Source organism: Zootoca vivipara, chromosome 6, assembly GCF_965207765.1.
Source record: "Zootoca vivipara chromosome 6, rZooViv2.hap1.1, whole genome shotgun sequence".
NCBI classification, from domain to species: Eukaryota; Metazoa; Chordata; class Lepidosauria; order Squamata; family Lacertidae; genus Zootoca; species Zootoca vivipara.
The window spans coordinates 51,579,626-51,606,431 of NC_142589.1; the positions used below are offsets into that span (position 1 = coordinate 51,579,626).

The 26,806-nt window shown below is 43.9% G+C and overlaps 2 protein-coding genes and 1 pseudogene across 4 annotated transcripts; 1 reads left to right on the plus strand and 2 right to left on the minus strand.

Moving 5' to 3' along the window:
- Positions 1-2,086: 2,086 nt before the first annotated feature.
- LOC148685337 (protein S100-A6 pseudogene) lies at positions 2,087-2,598 on the minus strand (annotated as a pseudogene).
- A 1,826-nt stretch (positions 2,599-4,424) lies between these two features.
- CIAPIN1 (cytokine induced apoptosis inhibitor 1) lies at positions 4,425-12,614 on the minus strand. Of its 3 annotated transcripts, none has more exons than XM_035117853.3 (9): positions 12,472-12,614; positions 10,670-10,845; positions 9,930-10,082; positions 8,869-8,945; positions 8,226-8,388; positions 7,404-7,477; positions 7,059-7,174; positions 5,986-6,055; positions 4,425-5,105 (listed from the first exon to the last, which is right to left on the minus strand). In XM_035117853.3, exons 2-9 carry the CDS (start codon positions 10,824-10,826, stop codon positions 4,995-4,997), a joined length of 921 nt encoding a protein of 306 aa, XP_034973744.2. In that variant the 5' UTR covers positions 10,827-10,845; positions 12,472-12,614; the 3' UTR covers positions 4,425-4,994. The 3 variants fall into 3 exon arrangements, with proteins under 3 accessions (XP_034973744.2, XP_088528261.1, XP_034973745.2); XM_088672135.1 differs by having other exon boundaries at positions 12,185-12,505; XM_035117854.3 differs by lacking the exon at positions 12,472-12,614 and adding an exon at positions 11,598-12,426.
- A 593-nt stretch (positions 12,615-13,207) lies between these two features.
- Positions 13,208-26,594, plus strand: COQ9 (coenzyme Q9). The gene is made up of 9 exons (XM_035117852.3): positions 13,208-13,277; positions 15,202-15,373; positions 15,845-15,980; positions 16,690-16,832; positions 17,043-17,127; positions 18,774-18,878; positions 21,348-21,503; positions 24,674-24,727; positions 25,937-26,594. The coding sequence occupies exons 1-9, from the start codon at positions 13,217-13,219 to the stop codon at positions 25,970-25,972; spliced, it is 948 nt and encodes a 315-aa protein (XP_034973743.1). The 5' UTR covers positions 13,208-13,216; the 3' UTR covers positions 25,973-26,594.
- The last annotated feature ends 212 nt before the right edge of the window (positions 26,595-26,806 follow it).

The following is a 26,806-nucleotide window of genomic DNA, read 5'->3' on the forward strand; positions in this document are numbered from 1 at the left end:
GTTCAGCTACCCACCCTAAATGGACCCAGAGGGCATGTTGGTTTCTGCAGATCTAAGATGAAAGAACTGAAATGGAATAAAAGAAAATAAACAAAGCGAAAGCCATACCCAGTTGCAGAAGGGTAATATAGCACCCTGTGCATGGGAGGCCGGAATTTGACACACACACACACACAGCTCAAAGCTACCTTCCCAAAGCCGGCTAAGAGAGGCACAGGCTTTAGGAAGGAGCCACAAGACTCTGGCAGGGTCTTAGAGCCCTCCTTCCCAAAACTGGTCAAGCCCTAACTAGACTTTGGGAGAGAAGCAGGAAGGGTAGCTACAGACTGCTTATTTGGCTTTCTCCCGATTGAAGTGCAGAGTGTTTGAGGACCGGGACATTCGCAGGGAAACCAAAGTGCTTGTTTACAAAGCTATTGTACTACCAACATTACTATATATGCTTGTGAAACATGGACCACTTATAAATGCCATCTCCAACTCCTCAAAAGATTCCATCAACGGTGTCTCTGAAAAATTTTACACATCACTTGAGAAGACAGGCGAACTAATACGTATCAGTGTACTGGAAGAAGCAAAGATCACCAGTGATGAAGCAATGATTCCTCAACATCAACTTTGTTGGACTGGTCATGTTGTGCGGATGCCTGATGATCGTCTTCCAAAGCAACTACTCTATTCCGAACTTTAAAATGGAAAGCGTAATGCTGGTGGTCAACAAAAGAGGTTTAAAGACTGTCTCAAGGCAAATCTTTAAAAACGTAGTATAAACACTGACAACTGGGAAACACTGGCCTGCCAGCGCTCTGGTTGGAGAACAGCCTTTACCAAAGGTGTCATGGGCTTTGAAGAAACTCTTATCTCAGGACGCAAGGGAGAAAAGTGCTAAGAGGAAGGCACACTTGGTAAATCCATACCGTGATCAACTCCCGCCTAGAAACCAATGTCCCCACCATGGAAGGACGTGTGGATCCAGAATTGGCCTCCACAGACACTTACGGACTCATTGTTAAAATCGTGTTTATGGAAGACAATCTTACTCAGCTACGAGTGATCACCAAAGAAGATTTGGTGAATGATGGGAAGAAAAAGTAACGAACACCCAAAATACCTGGGGATTCCTTTTCCCTTTTCAACATGTGGCTCTTAAAACCAGATTAATGTTTTAATCTCATTAGCTATTTGGAAGGGATGCAAACAGAATAAATTATTTAAAGAATTTAAGAGTAAGGGGCGGGGGAGTAGGAACAAGCAAGCATTTCATGATTAAAGACCAACATTGTTTTCTTGCTACTTAGCCGGTTAATTGGCTGCTATTAAAACTTTCTGTTTGGAAACAGTGCATTAACACATAAGTTTACTTATTAATAATGCATTCTATGCAGAAAAAAAGAGTTATGTTTCCTATAAATACACAAAGCATCTAAGTTCCACACCAAGGGACCAGCTAAATTAATAAGGACACCAATTTGGATTGGATAGAGAACCCAATTCTAAAAATATGCTGCAGTTAAATCAAAATAACAACATCAAGGACCAGGCCTACCTTGAAATCCCTACATTACCTTAGAACAGGTGTTGGGAATTCAGGCTGGATCCTGGACTGCAGTGGGACAATTTGACTAGGAGGTGGCGCCGCTCATTTACGAGTCATCTGATGTCACCATGATGTCAGACAACCTTTCCCCCCTTTGAGGTCAAACTGTGCTGCAGAGGAAGTTCCCAGTGAACTGAAGCAGGGGTTGAAGTCTGATTGGTCAGCTGGCTGGCCCTGGCTTCAAGCCCTCATTTCAGCAGGTTGTTTGCATTACAGAATTCTGCAACAGGAACTCCGTAGTGCAGTCAATCTCCACACTGACTTCAAGACCAGCTTTCCACTGGGGTTGCCTGCACTACAGTTTTCCAAAGGAACCTAGAGAGTCATGTCCCAATTCCAGGACCCAGCTTTACCAATCTCTTTGCAGGCCACCCCCCTGAACAAGCAATAGTGTTCTTTAGAGTGGTTTTTTAAAATTCAAATTTCTTTACTTGAACTCATTTTAAACCTGTTTTAAGAATCATTACACAATTAATAAGGAAGAAAAGCTGAAGAAATGCACCCTAATCTTTATTTTTTATTGGACGTGAAACTGTCTATACTCTACAGATGTATAATCCTGAACCACGACATCTTGCCCCACCGGGGTGTACATTTACAGAGTCAAGGCTTCGTTGTAAATCTTTGCCAAGGCACCCAGAAAAGTTTACCACTTGATCCCCATTGCAGTCCAGATCTTTCATTAATGCCTGTATCTCTCTGTCCTGCAGTTTCGTCCCAATGGTCAGCTCGCTCTGGATCAACTTCTTCAACTCCTTTTTACATAGGCTGCTCTTATCACCATCCTTGCAAGCGTATTTGTGGAAGGTGACAACCAGCAAACCAATAGCTTGGGTCAAGAGGTGCTGCCATGGTGAGAGATCTGAAGATGGTCTAGTACCAAGTGGCAGGAAGTGGTCAAATGCACCCTATTTTAACCTCTGTTATATGACACCAGTTTGTGCCCTAAAGTTTCAAAGCATAGGAACTGCAACCTGCAGGAATGAGTTAAGCAAGGGTCACCAACCTTTTTGGCACAACTGCAAACCAGAAAAATTGTTGTGGGCACTGCACACAGCCCACAATGCAGGCCACACAGCCACCTATTCCACTGGCTAACATAGAATACCTCTCAAGTTCCAATTCCAGTAGGAGAGCTAGTGAGGGTCTCTGTCGATACATGAGCACTCACGGGTGTCATGGTAGCAACCTCTGCAGGGAGGAATGATCTGCTGCTCTAAAGCCTTTCCCAATACGAGTGACTGAAGTTGATACAGTATGGGTTTGATAATTCAGCATCTCAGCAGGTGAAACAGCAGGTAGTTCCCAGCTCTTTGAAAACATAAGGCATCTAAAGTTATAGCTACTTCTACAAATTAAAAACCTTTACTTCATCTGGCTCCTAAAAATTAATAGGTCTCCAAGGGGACCAGTTTTCCACATTCTTTCGTTCTTGGGGAAGAAGGTTCAAGAGGCTTTGGACACTGTTGAGCACCCAATAGCAAAGTGAGACGATGATTGAAATAGTAAGCAAAATGTGAAGGCTGGCCGATTCCTACTTATACAGACACAATGGGCCTATACCACTTGTTAACTGTTTGCCAATTGTCTCGATGATCCCTCTGTTATGTCAAACCAAGGCAGGGAACAAAACAGATTACAGTGGTACCTCAGGTTAAGAACTTAATTTGTTCAGGTTCTTAACCTGAAACTGTTCATAACCTGAAGCACCACTTTAGCTATTGGGGCTTCCTGCTGCTGCCACGCCGCCAGAGCATGATTTCTGTATTCATATTCTGAAGCAAAGTTCTTAACCTGAGGTACTATTTCTGGGTTAGCGGAGTTTGTAACCTGAAGCGTTTGTAACCCGAGGTACCACTGTACAGTAATTTAGCCTCTGCTGCACTGCACTCATCTCAATAGATCAAAATGGCCCAGCTTGCTTTTCTTAGTGTAAATGAGCAAGTTACCTGGCCTGGTTGAACATGGCCTTGTAGTTAGTCTTGCTCCAGACAAACGACAAGTGCCAAACCAAGAACAAACCTTGGTAACAACTAATGGTTCATCTGAAGTGAGACAAAGCACACGCCTAGGTTCACCTGCAATGCTAAGCCAAACCATGGCTTAGTGTTAGGGAGCACAGCAGCACTGGGGAGCATAGCTGCCAAGTTATCCCTTTTTTAAAGGGATTTTCCATTATGCTGAATAGGCTTCCTCACGAGAAAAGGGAAAACTTGGCAGCTATGCTGGGGAGGAATGCAGAAACCACAGTCTTCTCACTGAAAATAAGGTTTAATTCAGTGTTGCATGTCAATCGGGCCATCATATGGGACTGCATGTCTTGAACAAAACATTTCTTGGTTTAGTCAAAGCTTATTTCTCTTCCAAGAAGCATCCACTGTTACCTTCAAAAGCACTAAATCCATCTCTGTTCAGCCTGCCTTTCAACTTACATGACATAGCACCTTAATCATCAGAGGAATGGTGGAGTCTTGCTGGGAATTCTCAATTTGCTGCCTGCACAGACATTATTAGAGGATATCAGTGTCCCCTATGGAAGTCCAGCAGAACACCCCAAAACAAATAGTTCTCCATCAAGCATGCTGTGAACCAGCCCATATAATTGACTCTCCTCCTGCTTTCCCCTTCTAAAAGAAGGAAACATTATGAAGAGGGGAAGGAAAGCAGGAATGCTTCCTAAAAGCCTCCGTTCAGTAAGACCGTCACCAGCTCAAAGTAAAACCCTGCCCCTACTCAGGTAGCATCTCCCTCTCCTTAACTGAGCCTCTAACACCCATAATAGAGAAGTTTTCTTGATATACCAGAAGAATTGAAGAAATGAGATAGCTAGTTTCACAGGTTTAATTTCAGAACCTCATACATTTCAGTTGCACAAAAACCTGGAACACATAACTGTGCAACTGGGATTTCACAATCAATCCCTCTCCTCCCATCCCCAAAATGTAATTTGTGGTGCTGCATTTGGCCACAAAAAATATACTGAAAAGGATTCTTGGTAAGACAAGCCACCACTTGAAGCTGCTTCAGAATTCCCAGGATGTGATGACAATTGCCAGTATAGCCATTTTGTCTAGAGAGCATGTTAGGATAGCCAGTGCCTCGACGTTAAATCATACTTTTTTTTTTTAATCCCGATGTCCACTAATCTATGTTCATGAACAGGACACCAAGGAACAAGTAATAGGTCAGCTAGTCAGAGACGAGCCTAGAATGCAAGTCCTTCCCTTTAGCTTACAGCAGCCCATCTGCTTGTCTTCCTTGACCCCAATAAAGTCTTTCCCCCTTTATTAGAGACCTTCCCAGAGTGAGAGTTATGGCAGCAAAACAATGCACAGCCTAAAAAGGCAAAGAACAGCTGTGTGCGTGCCCCACAAGGAGGCTTGATTCTGTCCCTCTCTTAGGCATCATGGAGGTTATTCTCATTCAGGAGGATCTTCTCACCAGGTTTGAAGGCTGGCAAGCCACGGTAAGGGCAGCTGGAACAGCGGAATGCATCCCCCAGGTAACACTGCAGGGAGAAGAGAGGCCAAGTCAGTGCACAGCTAAAGGGGAACGATTCACAGTTCCTGTTCATTTTCCAAGTGGGAAGGGGCTTGCATTAAATATGACTTCAAAGTTTGTCTCAAGGGATGAGGGAAGAATTGGCCTTAATGAGACAAAGTCAGTCAGTATTGAGGCTCAATGCACCACATTTCTCCCCACCCCCAAGTGGAAAAAATATTTTAGTGGCTGCATATAATCCTCCAGGATAATTCTCATTCCAACTCAACCATAGCAGTTTGTCTGCCACTGGCTGAGTTATCGTAGTAGAACAGTTGAACCAATTTGAACCAGAGGCTATTTAGGGAAGAGTCCACACGGCTTGGGGAACAAGCAAGATAGGAGTTACATTTTTACACTCATCTTGCACAACGCTTCTTCACGTGACAAATTAATTCTATGGCTTTCTCTTCTGTGTTGGAAACTGGATATACTCTGCACCTATGGTGAATACACTGTTAACTAATTTGCCATGTATGCAAGCTATCTGAAATCACCGTGCTTTGCTCTGCATTTGCAAGTGGCGGAAAGCACATGTGGGTGCTCCGGAGTGTAGCTGATCTCTGCTGAATGCGGGTCTCGAATACAGCAGCAATCAGCTGACTTGCAGTGGCTTCAAGCCCTGCTAGGATCAGCTACAGTCTGGAGTTGGCAGTCAGGGAATCTAGCCAATCCAAGCTGACCATGCTGACTGTCAAGTGACTGGGAGGAGGGCAGCCTGCCAGGATGAAAAGGGGCTGCCATGATGGGGAACCAAAGGATCCAGCACAGCAGAGTGAAAAGGTTCCCCACCTCCGACCGAGATATAAATCCAGTGTTTGGATTAGCAAGTAAATGTACATCCTTACGTTGCCACATGCGGATTTGGGCTGTATGTTGTTCTTCTTCTGCTCCAGCTCTTCAGCAAGACCACAGGTACTGCAGAAGGGAGAGGCTTTATAAATCTACATATAAATTATTTATTTAACAAAGAAATCATTATATAACAGTTTGCAAGCAGGCAGTGGGTGGCTTATTCTTTCTTAGAGAGTCTGTATAGCTCTCAAGACATGCTAGTTCTTACTTCTCTCCAATCTGATCACAGCAGTGCTGTGCAGCAGAGAGTATCTCGACTGCTACAAACAGGACAGAACACTGAGAAATGAAAATTCCAAGATCTTCCCTATTATTTAGGGACCTCCGGGCATAGGGCTGTATATAAATGTCAATAAAATAAATTTAGTTGCAGAATTCCAGCTCCTGGCCTCTGGCCTAGGTTTCAAACTTAGGAGAAACTACATTTCCAACGAACTGACCTTATGCACCATTGTTTGGAAGTAATGGTTTCCATGTGGACTCATTTCCAAGTTGCTGTACATAAGCTTGCAGTTCACTCTCTTGATTTCTTACCTGGATTTCTTACCCCAAGGCTATATTTTGCTGATTCCCCCCCCCATAAAGTTTAGAAAGTCTGTAAACCTAAATAAATAAATAAAACATCCCTACTAGTTAATACAAAGCAAATCTTATAAAAACAAAACAAAAATAAAGAACATCTAAACCTGAAAAAACCCACATGCAATTCGAGCAGCTTGTTTGCAGCATCACAAACATTTGTTCATGCCACAAAAAAGTCACTTCTCTTGAGAGAATCAAATTCATCTTAGGACCAGAATGTCCATGTACAGTTGTACCTCGGTTTTCGAACATCTCAGAAGTCAAATGTTTCGGTTTTCGAATGCCAAAAACTCAGAAGCAAATGTTTCGGTTTTCGAACAAGCCTCGGAAGTTGAACATGCTATGCGGCTTCTGCTGTCTGAACAATCCGGAGGCATAGCTGTCGGCCATTAAGGTTTGGGTATTTGAACGTTTTGAAACTCAAATGGTCTTCCAGAACAGATTACGTTCGAAAACCGAGGTACCACTGCATTTCAGTACTCACCAGTTCTTACACGCTTTTTTCTTTCCAGAGTCCTTACAGGAAGGGGCTTTAAGGGAAGCTGGATCTGGTTTTTTCAAATCCTCAGGGTCCAAAAGCTCGTCTGAATCCAGAAGATCCTGGAAAGAAGAAGACGACCATGATCCATATGAAACTAAGATGTTTCCCTCTCCATTAAGACAGTCCCCGTTTTGGGAGGTTTGTTCCAGGTGTGCTTCTGCACAGTCCTTGAGATATCTCAGAACAAAACAGCAGAAATAATGTGGCACTGACATAGCCGCCAGAACACAGAGAAATGTATAAAATAAGGGCATTCCTTTGCTTGCATTAGGTGATTTTCATACTCACTGCATCCTCATCGTCCATATCATTGGCAGAAAGAGTCCAGAGCTTTGCAGCCATGGGATCCACAGCCGGCTTTTCTAAGGAGAATAGAATAAGGAATTCTAGAGAACAGAACAACAGTGGGGTCATAGCACATCTTTTGTCTAATCCATTCTTGGGACCTTTTAGCTCAAACTTTGTTAGAGTGCACCTCAGCATATTTTCAGATCTAACTATGGAAAATCTATTACAATGCATCCAACATAAGGTCTGCTCCCAATAAAGATATAAAAATCTTTATGTGGCCCTCTAACGTGGTGGCATGACAATGAAAACACATTAAACTGTACTCTGAAGCACATCTCTGTGAAGTTCCGTGAGATGTCATCATAAAATAGGGCTGCCACATCTGAGATATTGTACTTTCTGCTTTGATTTTCTTGCAGATCCTCTTGCAGAGAAAGGGGGTGCTCAACATAAAGGCCCGTTTTTCCCTTAATTGCTCCCCACTGAACAAATGATGGGCAAGAGACCTAGAAGGCTGGCTGAAATTAAGCCCACAAACCACTCTGGCCAATGGAATGTAGATTTCCACACCCTGATATAAAGCAATGTGAACATGCTCATCATTATTTTAGCAATTTGCTTTTGAGGCTGAAATGAAGGCTACCAACAGACACTACGCTTATAAGCTAGAGGGTAAAGAGCATTGCTTTCAAAGACCATGTGTCAGGAAGCACCTTGGTTATTATATTGACTTCTAAAGAACAGAGTGAATTCACATTCTATGGACAAGTGAATGTATTTCCAAAGATTATGCTGTGAAGAGGAGAGATCCCTGTTCACCTCTCTCTTTCTTGACAAAAGAAATTTTGAGTTGACTTGAAGATCCCACTTCAAAGTTGGGTTTCTTGCCTTCCATCTGAACAGAATAAATTTCATTGCACTGGAAACCCAGACGTTCCTGAAGAGATTGGATTTGTTCAGAGGTTAAGGGCTCTTTCTGTAACTAAAAAACAAGACAAAGCAAAGTATTAGCCTGGTGTCAAATCCATCCCAGAGTACCCAGAAGAAATGGCACATTACCACCATGATACCCACACAATATGCTTTCCCTTTGCAGAAACCTCATCCAAAGGAACCCAATGGTAGCATTCAACTAAGTCCTTCTCAAGTGTAGATCCACTGAAATTAATGACCCTTAGTTAGTCATGTCCATTGACTTTACTATGCATATACTCTGAGTAGGACTAGCAGTGAATGCCACCCAAAGCAAACATTTTCAAGGCTACTTTTGCTTGCTCCCTAGGGAAACCCAAAGCTTTGTTGTCTCCAAATATATTGTGCATTGTTAAGTGTTCTGGAATAAATGATCATAGAATCATAAAATCATAGAGTTGGAAGAGACCACAAGGGTCATCCAGTCCAACCCCCCCGCCAAGCAGGAAAGTCTCAAGATCTATAGAAGTCTAAATATCCACATACGTACCTCCTTTATTTCCACCAGCCCTGAGAGTGTCAAAGCTGCAGGTAGCTTGGGGATTGTCTTGAGCCCATTGTTGTTACCTGGGAGGTGTAGGACAAGGAGGAAACAGCATCCATAATCAACTAGGTGCAGTGCTCAAAGTATGACTGTCCCACAGAAGAGAGTCACACAAGCCTCATTCTTTGCATTTCCCGAATCACTTCAGGAACTGCCAGACATCCATTCAATTAATTAGGAAATATAGTGGGCTCCGGCCCTCACTAATATAAATGGGCTATTTCTAGCAAGTTCCCAGTAACAAAATCCCTAAAGCCCTCTAGCTGATCTTAATTAGCATAAGAAAGTGATTATTGGGTCAATCACTGAATCAACTTGTTTAAATACCTTGTTCTCTTGCACCACAAGCAGGAATATTGGCCCTGTCTTGAACATGGTATAACTTAACTCAAGAACGCACAACTTCCAGCAGTGATACACTGCTTCCAGCAGAACACTGATACCCAGTTACGTTCAGTTACAGATGCTGTATCAACATCTGGTTAAATGAACTCTGCCGTGACCATTTGACATGCTCAGTGTAGACAAGCTCTAAGCTATGGCAGCTTAAATTCAATGAAGCCCCGGGCAAAACTAACCGGGAAACTCAGGAATCAAGAGGATAAGGACTTTTAAAAAGAATGGGAAAAATTAATAATTTACCTAAGAGAACATTGTAAGCAAATTAAAATGTTAGCTGGACTTTAAGATAATCACTTGTAAAGCAAGGAGGTTTATGCATAACTTATAGTAATGAAAAATATGGAGAATATATTATGTAGTTTGGTAAATAATTGTTACGGTATTAGGACCCATGTAAGGGAAGGGGGGGAAGTAATCTCATGGATTGATATACTGTATAAAGAATTTTGTTATTACTATGTATTCACAAAACCAATAAAAAGCATTTTAAAAAGTTAAAAGAAAAAAACACAAATAAAAATAAAAATAAACTCAACGGAGCCCCATCAGTCAAATTAATGTTTGACACCCATGATCCAGAGGTAAGAGAAAAGGTACCCCCTTACCTGTTTCTGTCGTCACTACTTCCTTCAGAAGGACACGGCCCCCTGGCTTGACTATTCGAGCTATTTCAGCCAATACTTCTGCACTATGCACAGTCAAGCTGCCAGGTAACAGGCCTGACAGAACTACATCAAAACTGGATTCCTTATGGGATGCTGAAGAGTTAAAAGAAGAGCACACATTATCCTTCTACATACATACTCATGACGTCATAACTGATGGGGTTTTACACCATGACGTCAGCAGTATTTTTTCAAAGCCATTTTAAGTGGTGGTAATCTTGGAAAACTATTACAGTTAGTCACTCAACAGAACTTCTAGATTTCTTGAGATTGCTACTCACAATGTGTTATTCTGGCCGTTTCCTTGCCTCTGCATCCTGCAGTCAGAATCAGGCCACTTAGGCAATTCACACATGGTATGGTAAAAACCCAGGTACACTAAGAAAAGGATAACATCCTTTTCATGGCCACAAATTCTACCCATGTTGTACAGAATGTCATTGCTGTGTGTCACAAGCAGCCTGACAGACAGGCAAAGAGACAGCAGTCACTGCCCCATCCCTGTTTGGCAGCTTCGCCATGACACCAGAGGCAGCAAGGGCTTTTCTCAGGCTGTTGGTGAGCTTAGTGCTGTTTCCTTCTCTACAAACAACACTCTATGATGTCCAACATGTATTAGTTCAGTGCTACGATGAGACCTTAAAACCAAACACAGCAATGAATACTTTTTCAACACTTACATTGGAGCAGCTGGTTGATATTTTCTACAGATACATGACCCTCAACTCCAACAGCAGCTTGGATGTTCTGCACAAAACTTTGCAGCGCTTCAGCAGGAGAGTGCATATCCCAAATCACTGCCACTTGCTGGCCCATGGAGATCCCATGAGCCGCCATGTCTGAAACAATGCAGAACCTGAAAGAAAGAAAGAAAACAACTGTTGACAAAGTGCAATACATTAAGCGTCGAAGAACAGAGACTTAAATCAACAGGAATTTCCGGAGATTTCCTGGTTGTTAATATTAGCAGTATTGCTCTAAAGAGAACGTGTCAGCCATTTTCCCCAAACGTTATGATTCCTTACAAAAGATGGTTTCAGTTTAAGGGACTTTACTTTTATTTTCAGTTACAGCACTGTTACCAAGATTCTAGAGAACACAGGGGTCGAACATTTCTTCATTCTTATCTAATTTGCACACATTTGAACCACGGATCTGTAGAAGGCACTACTCTCCCCCAAATGGTACAGATAAGAGTTTCAAAACACTCAACACTACAGATAAGCAGACCTTAAGTAACCAATGAAAATGGAGTAATAAGAAGTCTAGAATCAGTGGGTAGCAAGTAGTGAGACTATGTCTGCACATCAACTGATCAGGGTATTCCATTTCCACCAAGGTTCTCCCCTTTTGCTGAAAGTAATTGGGCCTGGTAAAGAGTTCAATCATACACATCTCTTTAAAGATCCATCTCAAGACCTTTTGCTCACTTTCTGCACCTTCAGCTGTGGCCAGCTTCAAACGAAGCATCCTTACTACACGGAAACTGAGCTACTCAACTTGAAAAACAAGAGTCTTTTATGCAAACTGAGAGGATGATGCCTTTTCCCAAAAAGACCTGCAGGGCCTCTCCATGTGGTTCCTCCCTCAGCTATCACCTACCGGTACCCTCTGCGGCTGCAGAAAGACCACCTTTCTGAGGTTTTGCCACTGCCTCTGCTGAAAGACCAGCAACTTTGGGTTCCTTTTCTTCAAATGACTGCATTCCAGCTGGCCATCACAAGAACTTTGTAACCTGGCTCCTGAAATTGAATATGCTTTGGGCTAAGCAAGCAACAATTATTCTGGTGAGGAAGGCTGCAATTAAATTCAATGACTAGGTAGGAGGAAAAAAATCCCAAGAAGAAACTGAAGGAAGCTCTCTGATGAACTAAAGAGGATGGGGATATATGAAGTTACTTAGTGAGGAGGTGGCAGCAACAACTGAAGAGCAGCACAGCTGATACTGTAAAAGTACTGGAGTAGTCCGCCAACTTGGCCCCTTCCAGGCATGTGGGACTATAACACCCATCAGCAGGAGTCCAAAACACCTGGAGGGGGCCAGCTTGGCAAAAGCTGGACTAAAAGCTGAATGACCCAAGTTCATATCCTGACCCTGCCACAGGCACGGTCACAGTCTCTCAGCCTGGCCTACTTCACAGGGTTGTTGTGGGGATTTAAAGGGGGGGGGAGAGAGAGAACCATGTACATGCCACCTCGAGCTCCTTCAAGGCTTCTCTTTCCTCCTCCACCAAACAGGGAAGGGCCGGAATGACGTCACGAGCCGCCCAGGTGCCGGGGAGATGGGCGGCCTCGGGGCAATTCGCGCGTGTGTCTCTGTGGGCCGGGGGGGGGGGCACGACGACCCCCGCCTTCCGTTAGACAAAGGTCTAAAGGCGACCCAAGGGCAGCGAGGAAGACCCTCGCCCATTTCAAGCGCAGGAGGTGGAAGAGAACGTGCCCAGGCTGCCCCTCCCCGCCCGCGTCTCACCACGTCACGTACCGCCTTTCCCGCTTTCCTTCCCGGAGCCGCGAGCTCAGCAGCAGCGGCCGCCTCTCCTTTTCAGCCGCTCGGGACGGACCTTTCCCGACTCGTCACGAGCTCTCAGCTAGGCCCGCCCCGCCACCGCTGCCCTTTTCAAAGATAGCGGCGAGCAATTAAAAAGCGGCTCCTGAAATCCCGTTGCCCGTTCCAAAGATGGCAGCCAAGGGGCGGACATTTGTGAAACATAGAGATAGAAGGGGGGCGGGGAATGGAAGAGGAACACAAGTCTAAATTTCCCCAAAGCCGCCATTGTCCATGATTCTCCGAGTCATGAGTCATGGGGTGATTTTTTTAAATAGCCCCTGGCCGCTGATGGGGCTGGGTGATCTGGGAGCTGGAATCCCGCAACTATCTGGGTAACAGGTACCTTCTTGCGTTCTAAGGGAGCACACTATTTCTAGCCATATTTATTTGCTTCATAAATTTATACGCCGCTTGCTTGTAAAAATAAAAAGCCTCTCAAAACGATTATTTGTGATGCAATGCCGCTATAGCTTGCAGTGTGAGTTGCAGCAGAAAGCCAGTAAAGCCCGGAAGTGTGGATTATGAAGACAACTCTATTCTATAGCTCAAGCTTCTCTTCGAAGCCTGCCAGCAGGGGCGGTTCCTCCCACTGCCTGTTTGCCCTCTCCAAAGATGGCGGCTGCCCCTTCGAGCTTCCCGCTCCGAGGCGCTTCTTATTGCTCCCTCGCCCACTGTAAAGATGGCGGCGGCCGCGGCGAGTCTGAGACGAGCGGGTTGGGGGCTGCTGCGCTGCCAGGCGGGTGAGGAGCAGCTCGGGCGGCGGGTGAAGGCGGGAAAGGGAGGGGGCCGCCTGCCGACCCCCCACTCCCTCCGCGCCCGGGAAACGGGGCCTGCGGCCGGGGCCTGAGCGGGGTTTGTGGGCGGGGAAAGGTGAGGCGAAGGGCAAGTGGCACCCAAGGGCGCCCCTTAACTCGCCTTGAGGGGCCGGGGAGGCGATTAATTGCGGCTCATTTGCGCAATTCATGCAATCATTATACGCTGTTGTGTTAAATAACGCTCAGGAAAGGGAAAGAGCCACCGGGATTTCTGAACCCTCCGAAACTCAACCCTTGTCAGGCTGGTGTTTGTTGCTCATATATTTATTATTATTATTATTATTCATGTACAATCAAAATTATAAATCATTTATTTATTTGCTTTCAGCCTCTTTACACCTGGTTTGAACGCTAAGCCATAGCTAAACTTGGGCCATATAAAATATTATTATTGTTACCACTATTATTTTTTTCATTTATTCATATTTTTTTGTTGCAATTACATCCCACCTCCCCTCCCCCTAAAGGAGCGTAAGGTGGCATGCATGGTTTTCTTTCCCTCCTCATTAAAACCCCACAACAACCTTGGGAGGTAGCTTAGGCTGAGAGGCAGTGACTGGTCCCCAAGATCACCCAGTGGGCTTCATAGCTGAGTGGGGATTTGAACACAGCTCTAGTCTAACACTAGAGGGACCCAGGTGGCGCTGTGGTTAAACCACAAAGCCTAGGGCTTGCTGATCAGAAGGTCGGCGGTTCGAATCCCTGTGATGGGGTGAGCTCCCGTTGCTTGGTCCCAGCTCCTGCCAACCTAGCAGTTCGAAAGCACGTCAAAATGCAAGTACCAGTAGATAAATAGGAACCGCTACAGCGGGAAGGTAAACGGTGTTTCCATGTGCTGCTCTGGTTTGCCAGAAGCGGCTTTGTCATGCTGGCCACATGACCTGGAAGCTATACGCCGGCTCCCTCGGCCAATAATGCGAGATGAGCGCGCAACCCCAGAGTCGGTCACGACTGGACCTAATGGTCAGGGGTCCCTTTACCTTTACCTTTTACCTAGTCTAACACACCCCTTCATCAAGGTGTGCAGAATGCAGTCCCCCAGTTTACTTCAGCCATTCCTCACACGCCTCTTGAATTTGGAGGAAGGGTAAGGTTTTGACTTCCTGGGCAAGTTTAGTTCTGAGTTTCTAAAGGGTTTATGATGCAAATACCACCTTTAATTTGATTACTTGGAGTATGGCTTCAGATGAATATTTGTGTCTACATATCCAAATGTCTACTGATCTGTTCACCAAGGAGCTGGAGCTTACACTGAAGGAGTTTGATGGACATGCCAACAAAGCTAACCAACCAAACAAGTTTCTTGCATACTCACAATCAAGTGATTATTTGTTTATCTCAGAATTTTGTAGTTTGAGTGGCCTAAAGCAGTTCAGCACTTTCACTTGTTCAATTTCACTGAACAGAAATATGTCCTTCTGCAATAATAAAAGAAAAAGCATATTTGCCTGGACTGACAAACATATAGATAATTGCCAGTGTAATCTGGGTATGGGGCAATTCTTGGCTAAGATTCCGCTTGCATTGGCAAACTTCTTTTGGCATGTTAGGAAAGAGGCTTTCAAAGGTAATACTTGTTCAGTGATGGATTGTACGAGCAGAACCCAGCCCTTTTGAGAAGACTAGAGCATATACAGGCTTAGTCTAGGCCCAAATCTCTGCTCATCCTTGCAAATTTAGAAGGTAGCCTTGAATAAGCCATTCTCTTTTGGTAACAGGCATTCCTATCTCATTGGCTTGTCTCGTTGGGTTGCTTTGATTCTAAATTCTTATAACTGTACTTCAAAAATGAAGTTGATGTAGTTAATAAAGACGATAGTTTGTCCAACTGAACTGGTTTCTGTTTCAGTCTTCAGACGCCAGCTATACCCAGTGCAACGTGCCATTCAGGCTGCAGCTGTACTGCGGAGAGCGTCAGATGAGCAGAAACAACAGCCCCCGCAGTCTTCCACCCAGCAGCATTTGGAGTCAGAGCCAGTGGGGGAGCAGCATGATCAAGAGCATCCACACTTACGCCCCAGGTAACCTGCATGCTCCCACCACCACTTAAAGCTCTGAGAGATCTCATTTCCCACAAACTCACAACCAGTTCTGGCATAATGCTTTGTATTGCAAGCAGGATGTGATATTTCTGCATCCCTGGGGAGGCATGTTCCTGTGAGTTCTTTTGAAGCTGGCATCTCCTTCCTATGCCTGTAATCCCAGGATGACGTGAGCAGCATTGCAGTGTGTCTTCTCTTACTGCCCCCACAAAATCCATACTGATCTTGTGATGAGCAGATCCCTGGATTTCTCAGAGGAGGTAATGATGCCCTTGTAAATGTTAACAGACTAACATTGTGTACACTGAGCAAGCAAAAATTTGAGCACAGGAAACTGGGCAGCTTTTAAATTGGCAGGAATTATGAAGGCAATGGAAAAGCGATATGGGAGACCAAAATGGCAGACTCCTTGGTATTTGAGGGTGCGACTTTGTATTTTTATTCCCCTAGTTACACGGATCAAGGAGGTGAAGAATCAGAGGGCTATGAAAGTGAGGAACAGCTGCAGCATCAAATCCTGACAGCAGCTCTGGAGTTTGTCCCCACTCATGGCTGGACAGCAGATGCTATTGCAGAGGGAGCCAAGGTAGCTATCAAGAGGACTGATGTGCCAGGAGGTGCAGGGAGCATATGCATGAGGTGCTGAACACAGCAATGCTAACCGTGTCTACTCAGAAGTAAATTCTGTTGAATTCAGTGGGGCTTACTCTCAAGTAAGAAGAGTTAGAGTTGCAGCCTCAGTCAGTTTTTAACTGTTGTGGTGGTCCCAGAACAATTCTTATTTTATGTGGGCACTGAGAGGTTTGCGACAAAGAACTTAAAACTTTGCAGAGCTATAACTCCCAGAGTTGCCTGGTGGGGAGCCATTGCAATTAACCCATTTTAAAGTTTGTTGGCCACAATGGGTCTTTACCCACAAAGCACATGCAAGACATGACGTAAGTCTTGCCTTGAGGGCTCCTACATTGTAGGAATCTATGTTTCTACTTTCTGCAGATGGAAAACAGTAATTTGGAGGATGTTTTTGGATGATATCATTGCAATGCAGACTTGCAGAGGGATTAGCTGTAGGGTCTTTATAAACCTACAGTGTAGAGCAGAGCTGCCTGAGTTTTAACAGCAGCATGAAAGCTACTCTGCACATGAGAAAGGGCCATAATGTAGAACACAGTGTTGCCCACAGCATTGTTGCTTTGCTTGGAATGCTTGTACCAAACAGGCTGTAGAACAGTATTGCCTGCTTTCTGGCTCCTGGGTGATTTACCTGTTCAACTTGTTTCCCTTCTTCCTTTTAGTCACTGGGTCTCTCTGTTGCTGCAGCAGGGCTCTTTCACAATGATGGTAGCGAACTGATCCTGCACTTTGTAGCCCAGTGTAACTCCAAGCTGACTGAACTTTTAGAAGAGCAACACAAACTGGTGCAGCTCGGTCAAGCAGAGTGAGTACTGGTCACTACAGCTGTGGGAGGTTATTGTGCCACCATTTCAGGCAGAAACACAACAGGTGACAATTGTATGTTGACACAGAAAGCCTAACCGTGGAATCTGGTCACAAGGAGGGCACTTGTGAGGTAGTTTCCCTAATGCATCTTCCTACCGATTTTTGATTAAAGAATAAAATCACAATAAATGCTCTTTTCCTTTTAAAGGAAGAAGAAGACAGACCAGTTTCTAAAGGATGCTTTGGAGACCAGGCTGAGAATGTTGATTCCATATATTGAAAAATGGCCCCAGGTACAAACCTAACATTATTTTTGAAAACATGGGATATCCCAGAGTGTTATCTATGTTCATTGCTTTGTATAGCAGAATTGGAATATTTCTTATAATTCCCTGGGAAGCCAGGTGGTTGAAGTTAAAGTAGAGATTTCCACATATTAGGGAGGTATTGGAAGAGTGGAGGGGTAAGAATGTGTCTTCCCCCCTTCCCCCTTCCTGAACAGCTGTCCTTCTCCCCCTTGAGGTATGAGTAGCACTACTAGGCTGCTATTCTAGGATGGATGGAACCTTGAATGGAAACACTTGTTATGGAGGGCAGAAATATGCTACAACATTGAGTTGCAGATCACCCTTGCTGTTGTCGTTGTCACCCCAAATTCCTTAAAGGACGAGTGATTGGTTATTTAATTTATGTACCACTTAATATATTTTAAAAAATTCTAAGTGGTGTACAGAAAACTGAAGCGACAACTTAAACAAAATACTTCAAAAAATACAGTTACATATAAAAATGTTACATTAATACAGTACAAAGGTTCTAATACATAAAAAATCAGTATCAATTCATTTCCCTTCTGACACACTCTCCCCTCTCAGCCTCCAGGTTCTCACCCAGGGACCAAACAAACTCAGCTCACCCACAAAAGTCTCACTATGAGAAGAGTTCCTGGAAACAGCAGACATCACCAGGGGTGACCAAACTTTTTTCAAAGAGGGCCAGATTTGATTAAATGAACATGTGTGAGGGCCGACTGCTGAGCTTTTTTTAGGATTTTACCCCAGAACATATACTACCACGGGGGCCGGATTAAATCGACCGGCGGGCCAGATTTATGGGTGGGTCCAAGGTGGATGATACTTCCTCAGGCTGCCCATAGCTATGTCCCGTTCAGCTCCACTCTCCATACCCAGTTCCAGGTACAGCAGGTTTATTGAGCTTTCCAGGGGGTCCAAAGGATAGGAAGAGGGCCCCCTCCACTCAATGGCTCTTTCTTCATCCTCTGTCCTCATCTCCTTTCCCAGCTGCTTATACCTCTCTCTGTTTATCCAGTCAGCAGTGCTGTCATGTTGATTAGGGTGAGAGATGGTAACCTGACCAGAGTGCGGGGTGGGAAGCAATTCCTTTCACTTTTTTTCAGATCCTAAGGGCCTTTAGTAGCAGTCATCATCTTGGAATCACAAAATATCAAGCATATCCAGAATTTATTTTTCCTATTCAAGTATGATAGGAAATTCAAGCTTGAGTTAGATTGGCCCTGGTATCAAAGTTTGAACTGGATTTCTCTGTGAATTGCTTTAGGGGTCTGGTGGCTGCCATTGCTAGGTTCTTATGGTAATAAAAATTATTACCAATGTTTTCTGTCCCATAAGATGGGCACAGGCAGTGGAGTTGAAGCTATCATGTATGCAGAAATGGCAAGGAATCAATACTGGGAAGACTTGTATAGCAGGGATAGCCAACATGGTGCTGAACTACAGCTCCCCTCACCCCTGACCATTGGCTATGCTATCTGGGGTTGATTAGACGTCTAAAAACATGATGTTGGATTACTCCTGCTGCAGATGAAAACAAGGTGTTTAGAAAAGAGGGAAGGAAAGTCTGTGGGTGAAGAGTGCTTCTCCTTGCCTCATTAATTTATCTGGCTTTTCCTCCTCCCTAGGCTATTAGTGTGCTGTTGCTGCCACACAATATCCCAGCCAGCCTAAACCTCCTGACGAGCATGGTGGATGACATGTGGCACTATGCAGGAGACCAGTCCACCGATGTAAGTCTGAGCATGACACAGCATGACACAGATAGGACTTTGGGGAGAAACAGGAAAGCTTGAAATGTTCTGCCTTGCATGATAAATATATTCTGGGCTGTGCTTGGGAAAATTACGCAGTTCAAACACTTGCGGTGCTAAAAAGCTTTCACGATTTTGGTTTCCAAAGAGCTTCGGAGGATACAACTCTTTAAGTGCCATGGGTCCAAAAAGCCCTGTAGGTAGGATCAGAACCGTTGTAACACAGGGCCCCCCATACTCATCCCATTGAGCTGATCTAGGATGATACCATGGTCAATGGTATCAAAAGCTGCAGCAAGATTTAGAAGGAGCAAAGTTGCACTCCCTTTGCTCTGTTCTCGATAAAGATCATCTATCAGTGTGACTAAGGCCAGTTGAGTCCCATGACCAGACCTGAACCCAGATTGAAACAGGGCTAGATAATCCATACAAGCCAAGAGTGCCTGCAGCTGCCCTGCCATGACTCTCCACTACCTTCCTTAAAAGCGGGTATTTCTTACTGGTTGGTAGTTAGCTCAGACTAAACCAGCAGGTCGAGAGCTGGCTTCTTTAAAAGTGGTAGCACTGCTGCCTGTTTCATAGTGGTGGGGACTACCCCTTCACACAGTGACTCATTAATCACACCCAGCTAATCAGATCTCCTCTGCTAGTTTTAATAAAGCAACAAGGGCAGGGCTCAAGAGGCCATGCGTTGGGCATAGAGTTGCAAGCACTTTGTACATATCGTCAGCCTGCATAAGCTAAAATAAATATGTAGCTCATCCAAGTGTGTCTGGGCAGGTAAGGATAATGGATGACTGGGCTCTCACTAGCCCTCTGCTTAGTGGTGTGCCCAGTCATGCTGTTAGCAAATTAAAACAAAAAACAGATTTAAGTTACAATGTTTATACGTATATCACTTTTCTTGAAGACACCTAAGGTGAGAAAATAAAGCCTTATAAAAACTATTAAAAGAAACATAATAATGCAAGCTAAAATGACCAAATCAAAGCAGACAGCACTTTTAGAACTGGATATATTTGAAACTGGCAGAATATTAGCTGACTGTACTGTGTAAGGTTTTTTAATTATAAAATTGTTTTCCTTTTATAGAAAGAAACAAAGTGGAATGTATTTATTTAAGTGACAAACAGAGAGAGTTGAACTGGCCATTTGCCACAGTTTTGCTTTTCAGTATCCCACCTGCAACCGGGACAACAGAAAGTGATGGATGTTCTTTGAAAACTCGTAAGCAGCTCCCTAAAAATACCCAGGGCTTATGAGAGCCATCAACTTTCTGGCAGGAAATAATAGCAAAGTAAATTATATCTTAATTAAAGCAATTAATGAATTACTTGACCTATTGCGTTTACATAAGTAAGGCGTAGGAAAAGCTTAGTAGGTCTTGTTAATGAATGACTTTAATAAACTTGTGTGAGGATAAAATAGCAGCCACTGCGGTGACAAATAAGTAGCACACAAACAAATTAAAGGAATAAACCAGAAAGCCAAATAAAAGACAGTGCTCACACCAGGAAACTAAGGTTCTTTTTGGAGTATGCAAATTGTGGATGAAATTGTATTCAGCCTTACAAATACTGCTTAATTTTCTTCCCTCCCCCCTCCCCCTGAGCTTTCTTGGAAACTGGGAAAGTGCCTTTGTGTTGCTGGCAGGACTTCATTGCAACTATTGTGTATGGCACCAGATATGTTCATTAGGCAGTGGCAAAAGAATCCAATTTTCCACTTTGGTTAACAACAGTTCAAGAAGTGATAAAAAGAAATAGGAGAATGTTATTTGTTATAATGGATTTTGAGTGACATGTTTTTTGAAGTTTCGACAGGCTGAATGAGATAGTAATTGGTTCTCAGCTGTGGTGTGCCTAACATAGTTTTATGTAACCTGTGAACTGATAAATACCCCAAACAGATGCTGGTTCAATAATAACCTCCACTTTGCTGATCTGGAGGATCCTGACTGTCCTTTTTGTGTTTTTTGTGTTAATCCCTGGTTTACATGCTTGATAGACTGATGCTGGAATGATTTATTGGGCAAAATTTCTATTCTACTAGAAGGTATGTGCTGAATTATTTTCAGAGGGTTGCTTAATTGTTCAAGTGAAATCCTGAGTAAGTACCATCAAGTTCAATGCAATATGCTTCCATATAAATGGATATAGGATTGTAGTCCGTGTATGTTGCAATAAAAAGACAGGATACTGTGACACCTTCCCAACAGAACTCATTGCAGAATCCAGCAATTCTTGGTGAATAATTTGGGTTCACTTGTCACAGAAATCTAGGTTTAAAAATAATAATGCAGGGTTTAAGTGCTTTGTCTACTGGTCATGGATGGGATAGTTTCATATTGGTATAGTTTCATACCTGTAAGAAATTAAGACTTCACAGGCCTTGTCACTCAGGTACAGGTACTCATGTAACTTTGTCTCTTGGTTTCTACCCTTACAGATAAACTGGTACACTCGTCGAGCAGTGCTTGCTGGCGTTTACAACACTACAGAGCTAGTGATGATTCAGGACTCCTCTCCTGACTTTGAGGAGACTTGGTCCTTCCTACAAAACAGAATAGCTGATGCCATGAACATGGGACACACAGCTAAGCAGGTGATGCCTTAATATCCATTTATACACAACACAGTCTTCTGTGGCACATGTGAACTGTAGCTTTGGTCATATTTTCATATGTGTGCATTTAAACCCCAGAAGTAACTTCACCTGACTGTTAAAGCCAGCCTTCCCCAACCTGCTGTCCTCCATATATTTTGGACTACAATGCTCATCAGCCCCAGCCAGCTTGGTCATATAATGCTGGAGCTGATGGGAGTTGTAATCCATAACTTCTGTAGGGCACCAGGTTGGGAAAGGCCAGTTTAAGCCATAGGTGGGAAACCTTCATGGGGTTAAGGACTCATTTGCTTGGGGGGAAAGTGGGGAGGACAAGAGTCAGAAGTGGACTAATGGAAGGCACCTTTCTTTTGCCTCTGCCCCATTCATAAACATCTGTTCATGCATCTTCCCCATTTGCAAAGATACAACTATTCACACATCCATCCATTCACATACCTCTAAACATTTATGATGCACATATTTTGCAGATAATTAGGATTTGGGTTCATAATATATTTTTAATTGATTGTTACATTTATGAATGCTAAATTGTATTCTTAGTCTAATTTAGGAGATTTAATGCTTTAGCTGCTGTCACACAGTGTTATGAGTGTTCCCATTTTCCCCGACCACTGGTCCTGTTAGCTAGGGATCATGGGAGTTGTAGGCCAAAACATCTGGAGTGCCACAGTTTAGGGATGCCTGGTGTAGAGCTACTGGGAATTCTAGAAGCAAGCTTTCATTGTTTCAGATTTGGGGAGATTCGTGTGGGGAAGAGAACTGTGCCTTTTATAGCCCCAAACAAATTTGTTGGCTATTGTCTTACTCCTCTCTGCCAGTGCACCAATCTAGCCTCCATAATCCTCAATCTAGCCTGGGTGTTCTACAAGAACATGCACACAGTCCTGAGGTCCTAATGCAGGTTTTATTCAATACTTTGGGTAGACCCATTGAAATTAATGGAAGTGACTTACTAGAGTCCATTAATTTCAGCTCTGAGTAAAACATAGGTGGATACAATCATTCATGTATATAAACTCATGGTGGCAGCTAAAGTGGATGGGCCAAAGCCTACCTGAAGTTTCTCTCTCATTTTCCTCTCCACAATCCATCCGAAAGAGGAGACTGCTGGAGACAGGCAGGCACTTCTCATCAGATGGCACTTATGAGAATTCCCTGTGCACCTATCTGCCTGCCTCCAGCTCTCTCTGCCTTCTCTTTCCATCTTCCTAATTTTTTCTCATGGCTGCAGTTTGATCATGGTGAGAGCAAGAGAGATGGAGGAAAGAGACAGTGGTAGGCATGCAGGTGAGGTCAGAGGCATGGCAACAGAGTGCTGTAGCTAGAGTGCCTTTTTGGAAAGATGTTCCAGTCTAGTCATTGTGCTCAGGTGTCTCATTTTGTTGGTGTGCCTGCCTGCCAGCCTGCCTGCAGTGCTCTTGTCCTGTCTATCTGGTTCACCTTGTGGCTGTGACTAGATTGCAGCAAGGGGAATGTGAGAGACTTAAAGTGAGAAGAGAGACACTGGAGTCTGGGATGCACAGATGAAGCAGCTCTGGCAGACCAAGCTCAGTCCACCAGTTTCCCATCCCTTAGTTAGGGAACCATTATCCTGTTTGCTGAGGGTGCATTTCCTCAGGGCTAGTTTGTCAGGGGCCAGAGCCAAAGTGGGTGGAATTTGCAGCACCACAGGATTTAATAGGTCTCCCCCTCTCTCCTCCATCTCTCTCTGTTTCAGCTTTCTTCTGTTTCCCACCCCTTCCATTAGCGCAGGTTGGAACTAATTGTTTGTCACGGTCTTCTTCTCCCTCACCCTTTTCATTGCTCTTTCTATTTTAGCTCTGTCCCATTTATGGTATTTTCCCCAGGCTCTCTCTCTCTCTCTCTCTCTCTCTCTCTCTCCCCACCTGACATATATACAGTAATACCTCGGGTTACGAACGCGATCTGTTCCGGATCGCAGTTCGTAACCCGAATAGTTCGCAAACCGAGCGCGATGGGCGCCGCCATTTTGCGCATGCGCGGCGAAAACACTTCTGGGTTTGTGCAGTTCGTAACCCGAACTGTTCGCAAACCGAGGTGGTCGTAACCCGAGGTACGACTGTATAGGGAAGTGAGACCCAGAAGGATGGCACAGAGAACAAGAGTAGACCTGCAGTGTTTGGAGGGTCACATGTAATTAAGCAGCCGCCAAGTCATAGGTCCCCCTTTGGCTGAGCTGAAACCTGCTTTGCCTTGCCAATTAGGAGTGCATTTTAAGTCTCCTTAATGTGCATTGGCAGCCAGTCTCTACCTACGTGCACCTGACATTGCATAGGATATCAGATGTGAGGGGGCATGTGGGTGTAGTTTGGGGGGAAATGGCCAAAGATTCTACACCCCACATTAAAAACATGCAGCATTTTGCTGACCCAAGTCAGGACCTTTTTTCAGACAGGTACACAGATTGCCAGGCAAAGTCTAGCACTACTCCCATCGGTGCAACATATGAAAAGGGCTCTCGTGGCACATACTAGGTTCCTGCCCACGTGCTGTGGTGATAGCACTGGAAAGAACCATTATATTATCACCCACATTGTTGCAGTTAATCCATCTGTGCAGCTTCTCATAACTTTACAATGCTTCACTCTCATACAGGCCCTGGCAGAGAATGTAAGTTAATTATTTACATTAAGGAGAAGAAGTGGCACTCAATGCAATACACTTTATTGGTCTCTGAATTAATTTGGACTAGTTTGCTTAGAAAATCTTCCTGGAGATTTCTAAGCAAGTCTTTTGTTAGTGCTGGAGCTGCTGCTGTGATGTTAATTGATTGTGTTTGTTCCAATTGTGCCTGGTGTTTGCTGTATACGTGCAGGTCTTTGGATCCCGCTGAGATCCTAAGATTGCATGTCACTGTAGTGCCTTTTCAGGTTCCTACAGATACTTCCGGCCAAATAGCATGTACTTGCTGTCAGCTCTATCACTGTAGAATAACTCTTAGGAAGCAGCCTTATGCCGAGTCAGACAGGACTCTTTCTCAGTCCTGTCAGAAACTGAACATGGCTCACTCTACATGCAAAGCAGATGCTCTGCCACTGAGCTACAGCCTCTCCATATTGGGCTGGTCCACCAATGCAAAACCAGCACAAAGCAGAAGATTTCAGTGCCTGTGTTTTGTTTCCTAGGTGCAGGCAACAGGAGAAGCCCTTGTCCAGGGACTGATGGGTGCTGCTGTCACTGTAAGTAATGCCAGACACAGGATTTCCTCAGGTTGTTGCATACCAAACAGCTCCCCCCCCCCCCGGAAATTATGGATGCAATACTGGATGTGGAGGAATGCAAAGGGAAATGGGTGCTTGTATGATTTTTTTTTTTTAAAGAAGAGGATCTGCGAGGTAGTCTTACTTGCAGAATTTCCCAGATTAATATGTATGGATGCATTTGCGCACAATGTCTTTCATTACTCAAGAATCCTTCAAACAGCAGAGGTATATAAAGCCAGCTTGGGATCAAATTACTTGCAGGATCGCCTTACTCATATATGCCTACTCAGCTGCTTCAATCTGCAGGACTGGAGCCGTTACAGAGGCCACATAATACTTGAGCTGCATTTGTAAGAAATTGGTTTTTTAGTGTGGCAGCACCTAAACTTTGGAATTCCCTGCCTATTTGTATTAGGCAGGCACCTTCCCTATATCCTTCAGTGCCTGCGTAAAACATGTTTGTTTAGGTAAGCCTGTTCACTCAGCCAAGTAGAATACCAACACGTATTTTTTATTTTTTGCTGCAGTTGATTTTAATTATATTTTAAATAACTGTTTTTTACAAATAATTTCAGTGTTTTATTTTATATACTGTTAAACCGCTTAGGTGTTGTTGTTTTTTTACAAATCCAGCAGCATATACATTTTGTTTAATGAATCCAAAATAAAATGTTAAATTCCTTAGTTAGTGAGCAACCACAAGAAGTGTAGGAATTCTCTCTATAATCTGTTGCTGCCCGATGCCCGCCCTTGGAAGCTGTTGCTTTCAAATTTTTATCTTCACAGTCCACTTTCCTGCCAAGCAACCTGTGAGTGTTATGCAGGGTTCTGGTGTATGTTTGGGGGCAACATGTTCAGGTCCTCCAGAGTACTGACCAGGCCTGTTAGGGCCTCACTTTCCATCCTGTGAGTGGGAACATGCCCTGAAACACATGGTGCATGTTTCAGAGAAATGTTGTTCAGGGGTGAGGGCAAGCGTTTTTTTCAGAAAAAGGTTGCTCACCCTATTGATCTTATTCTCATTGAGGGACTGCTTCCCTGTAACACCATTTGAAAACTGCAGCTTGCTAGAGTTACCTTTCCCAGTCATAAGGAGCAGTGGCATATTCCCATGCTGCCTCTTTGCAGCAAGTAATTTTCTTATTGGCTTTATATTTAATGACATATTATTTGTGAACCAAACAGATAAGGAATCTCACAGGACTGAACCAACGCCGATAAGATGGAAGAGTTGTGAGAGGGAGTTCCAAGACCCAAAAAAGAAGAGGAATCCCCTCGCAAGAAGTTTAAACTGTTTCCACGTATTTTTCTAGTACTATTAAAACACACATTAAAGGTTGTCAGCCTAGCGTGAGAACCTTTCTTCCTGGGCTGTGTAAATGTCACAACCTGGTTTTCTGGTGATGATGCCACTCCTGATGCTTGACCCAGTCAGCAAAAACTCGCAATTCGGGTCCATTTTTAGAAGATTATGTGAATGAAGTTTGGTAACCAAAAGTGTCTTGCTTTCATTCTCCCCCTCATTTGCCATCTACGTATCTGACTCAGAGGTTGCTGCATCACTGGGAGACATGGACAGCATTGTGCCAAATTGTGTGGTTCTGCTCCAACTCTCAATACACTTCTGCTCAGGAAGGATCACATCATCACTGTAGGCTTCTCTTGATGTTTTGTCACTGCTTTCAGTTCTCTTCCAGGACTATTTGCATGAAAGCTGATGGCAATTGTAGCTTGAAAGCCCAGCTATCGAATAGCCATCAGAGTTCTATTGCAAATGTATTATTTTCTTTCTTCCTGGACACGGACATGTCTGTAAATTAATAATAATAAAAATTCAAACTGCCTTCTGGTGTGACAGTTTGCAGCTTCTTAATTCTGAGATTCATTCAGTCTTTTGGCATAAATAGTATCTGAGATTTCAGAAAGTCCACAGTAATGGTACAACAAAAGCAAGTTTTGCTATTTTGGGAAGGACTGGTGCATGCACACACATTTTCATGCCCTGCGTGAGTGAACGAGCTGTCAGAATGTTGCCTCAAGTCACTTTGAACATCA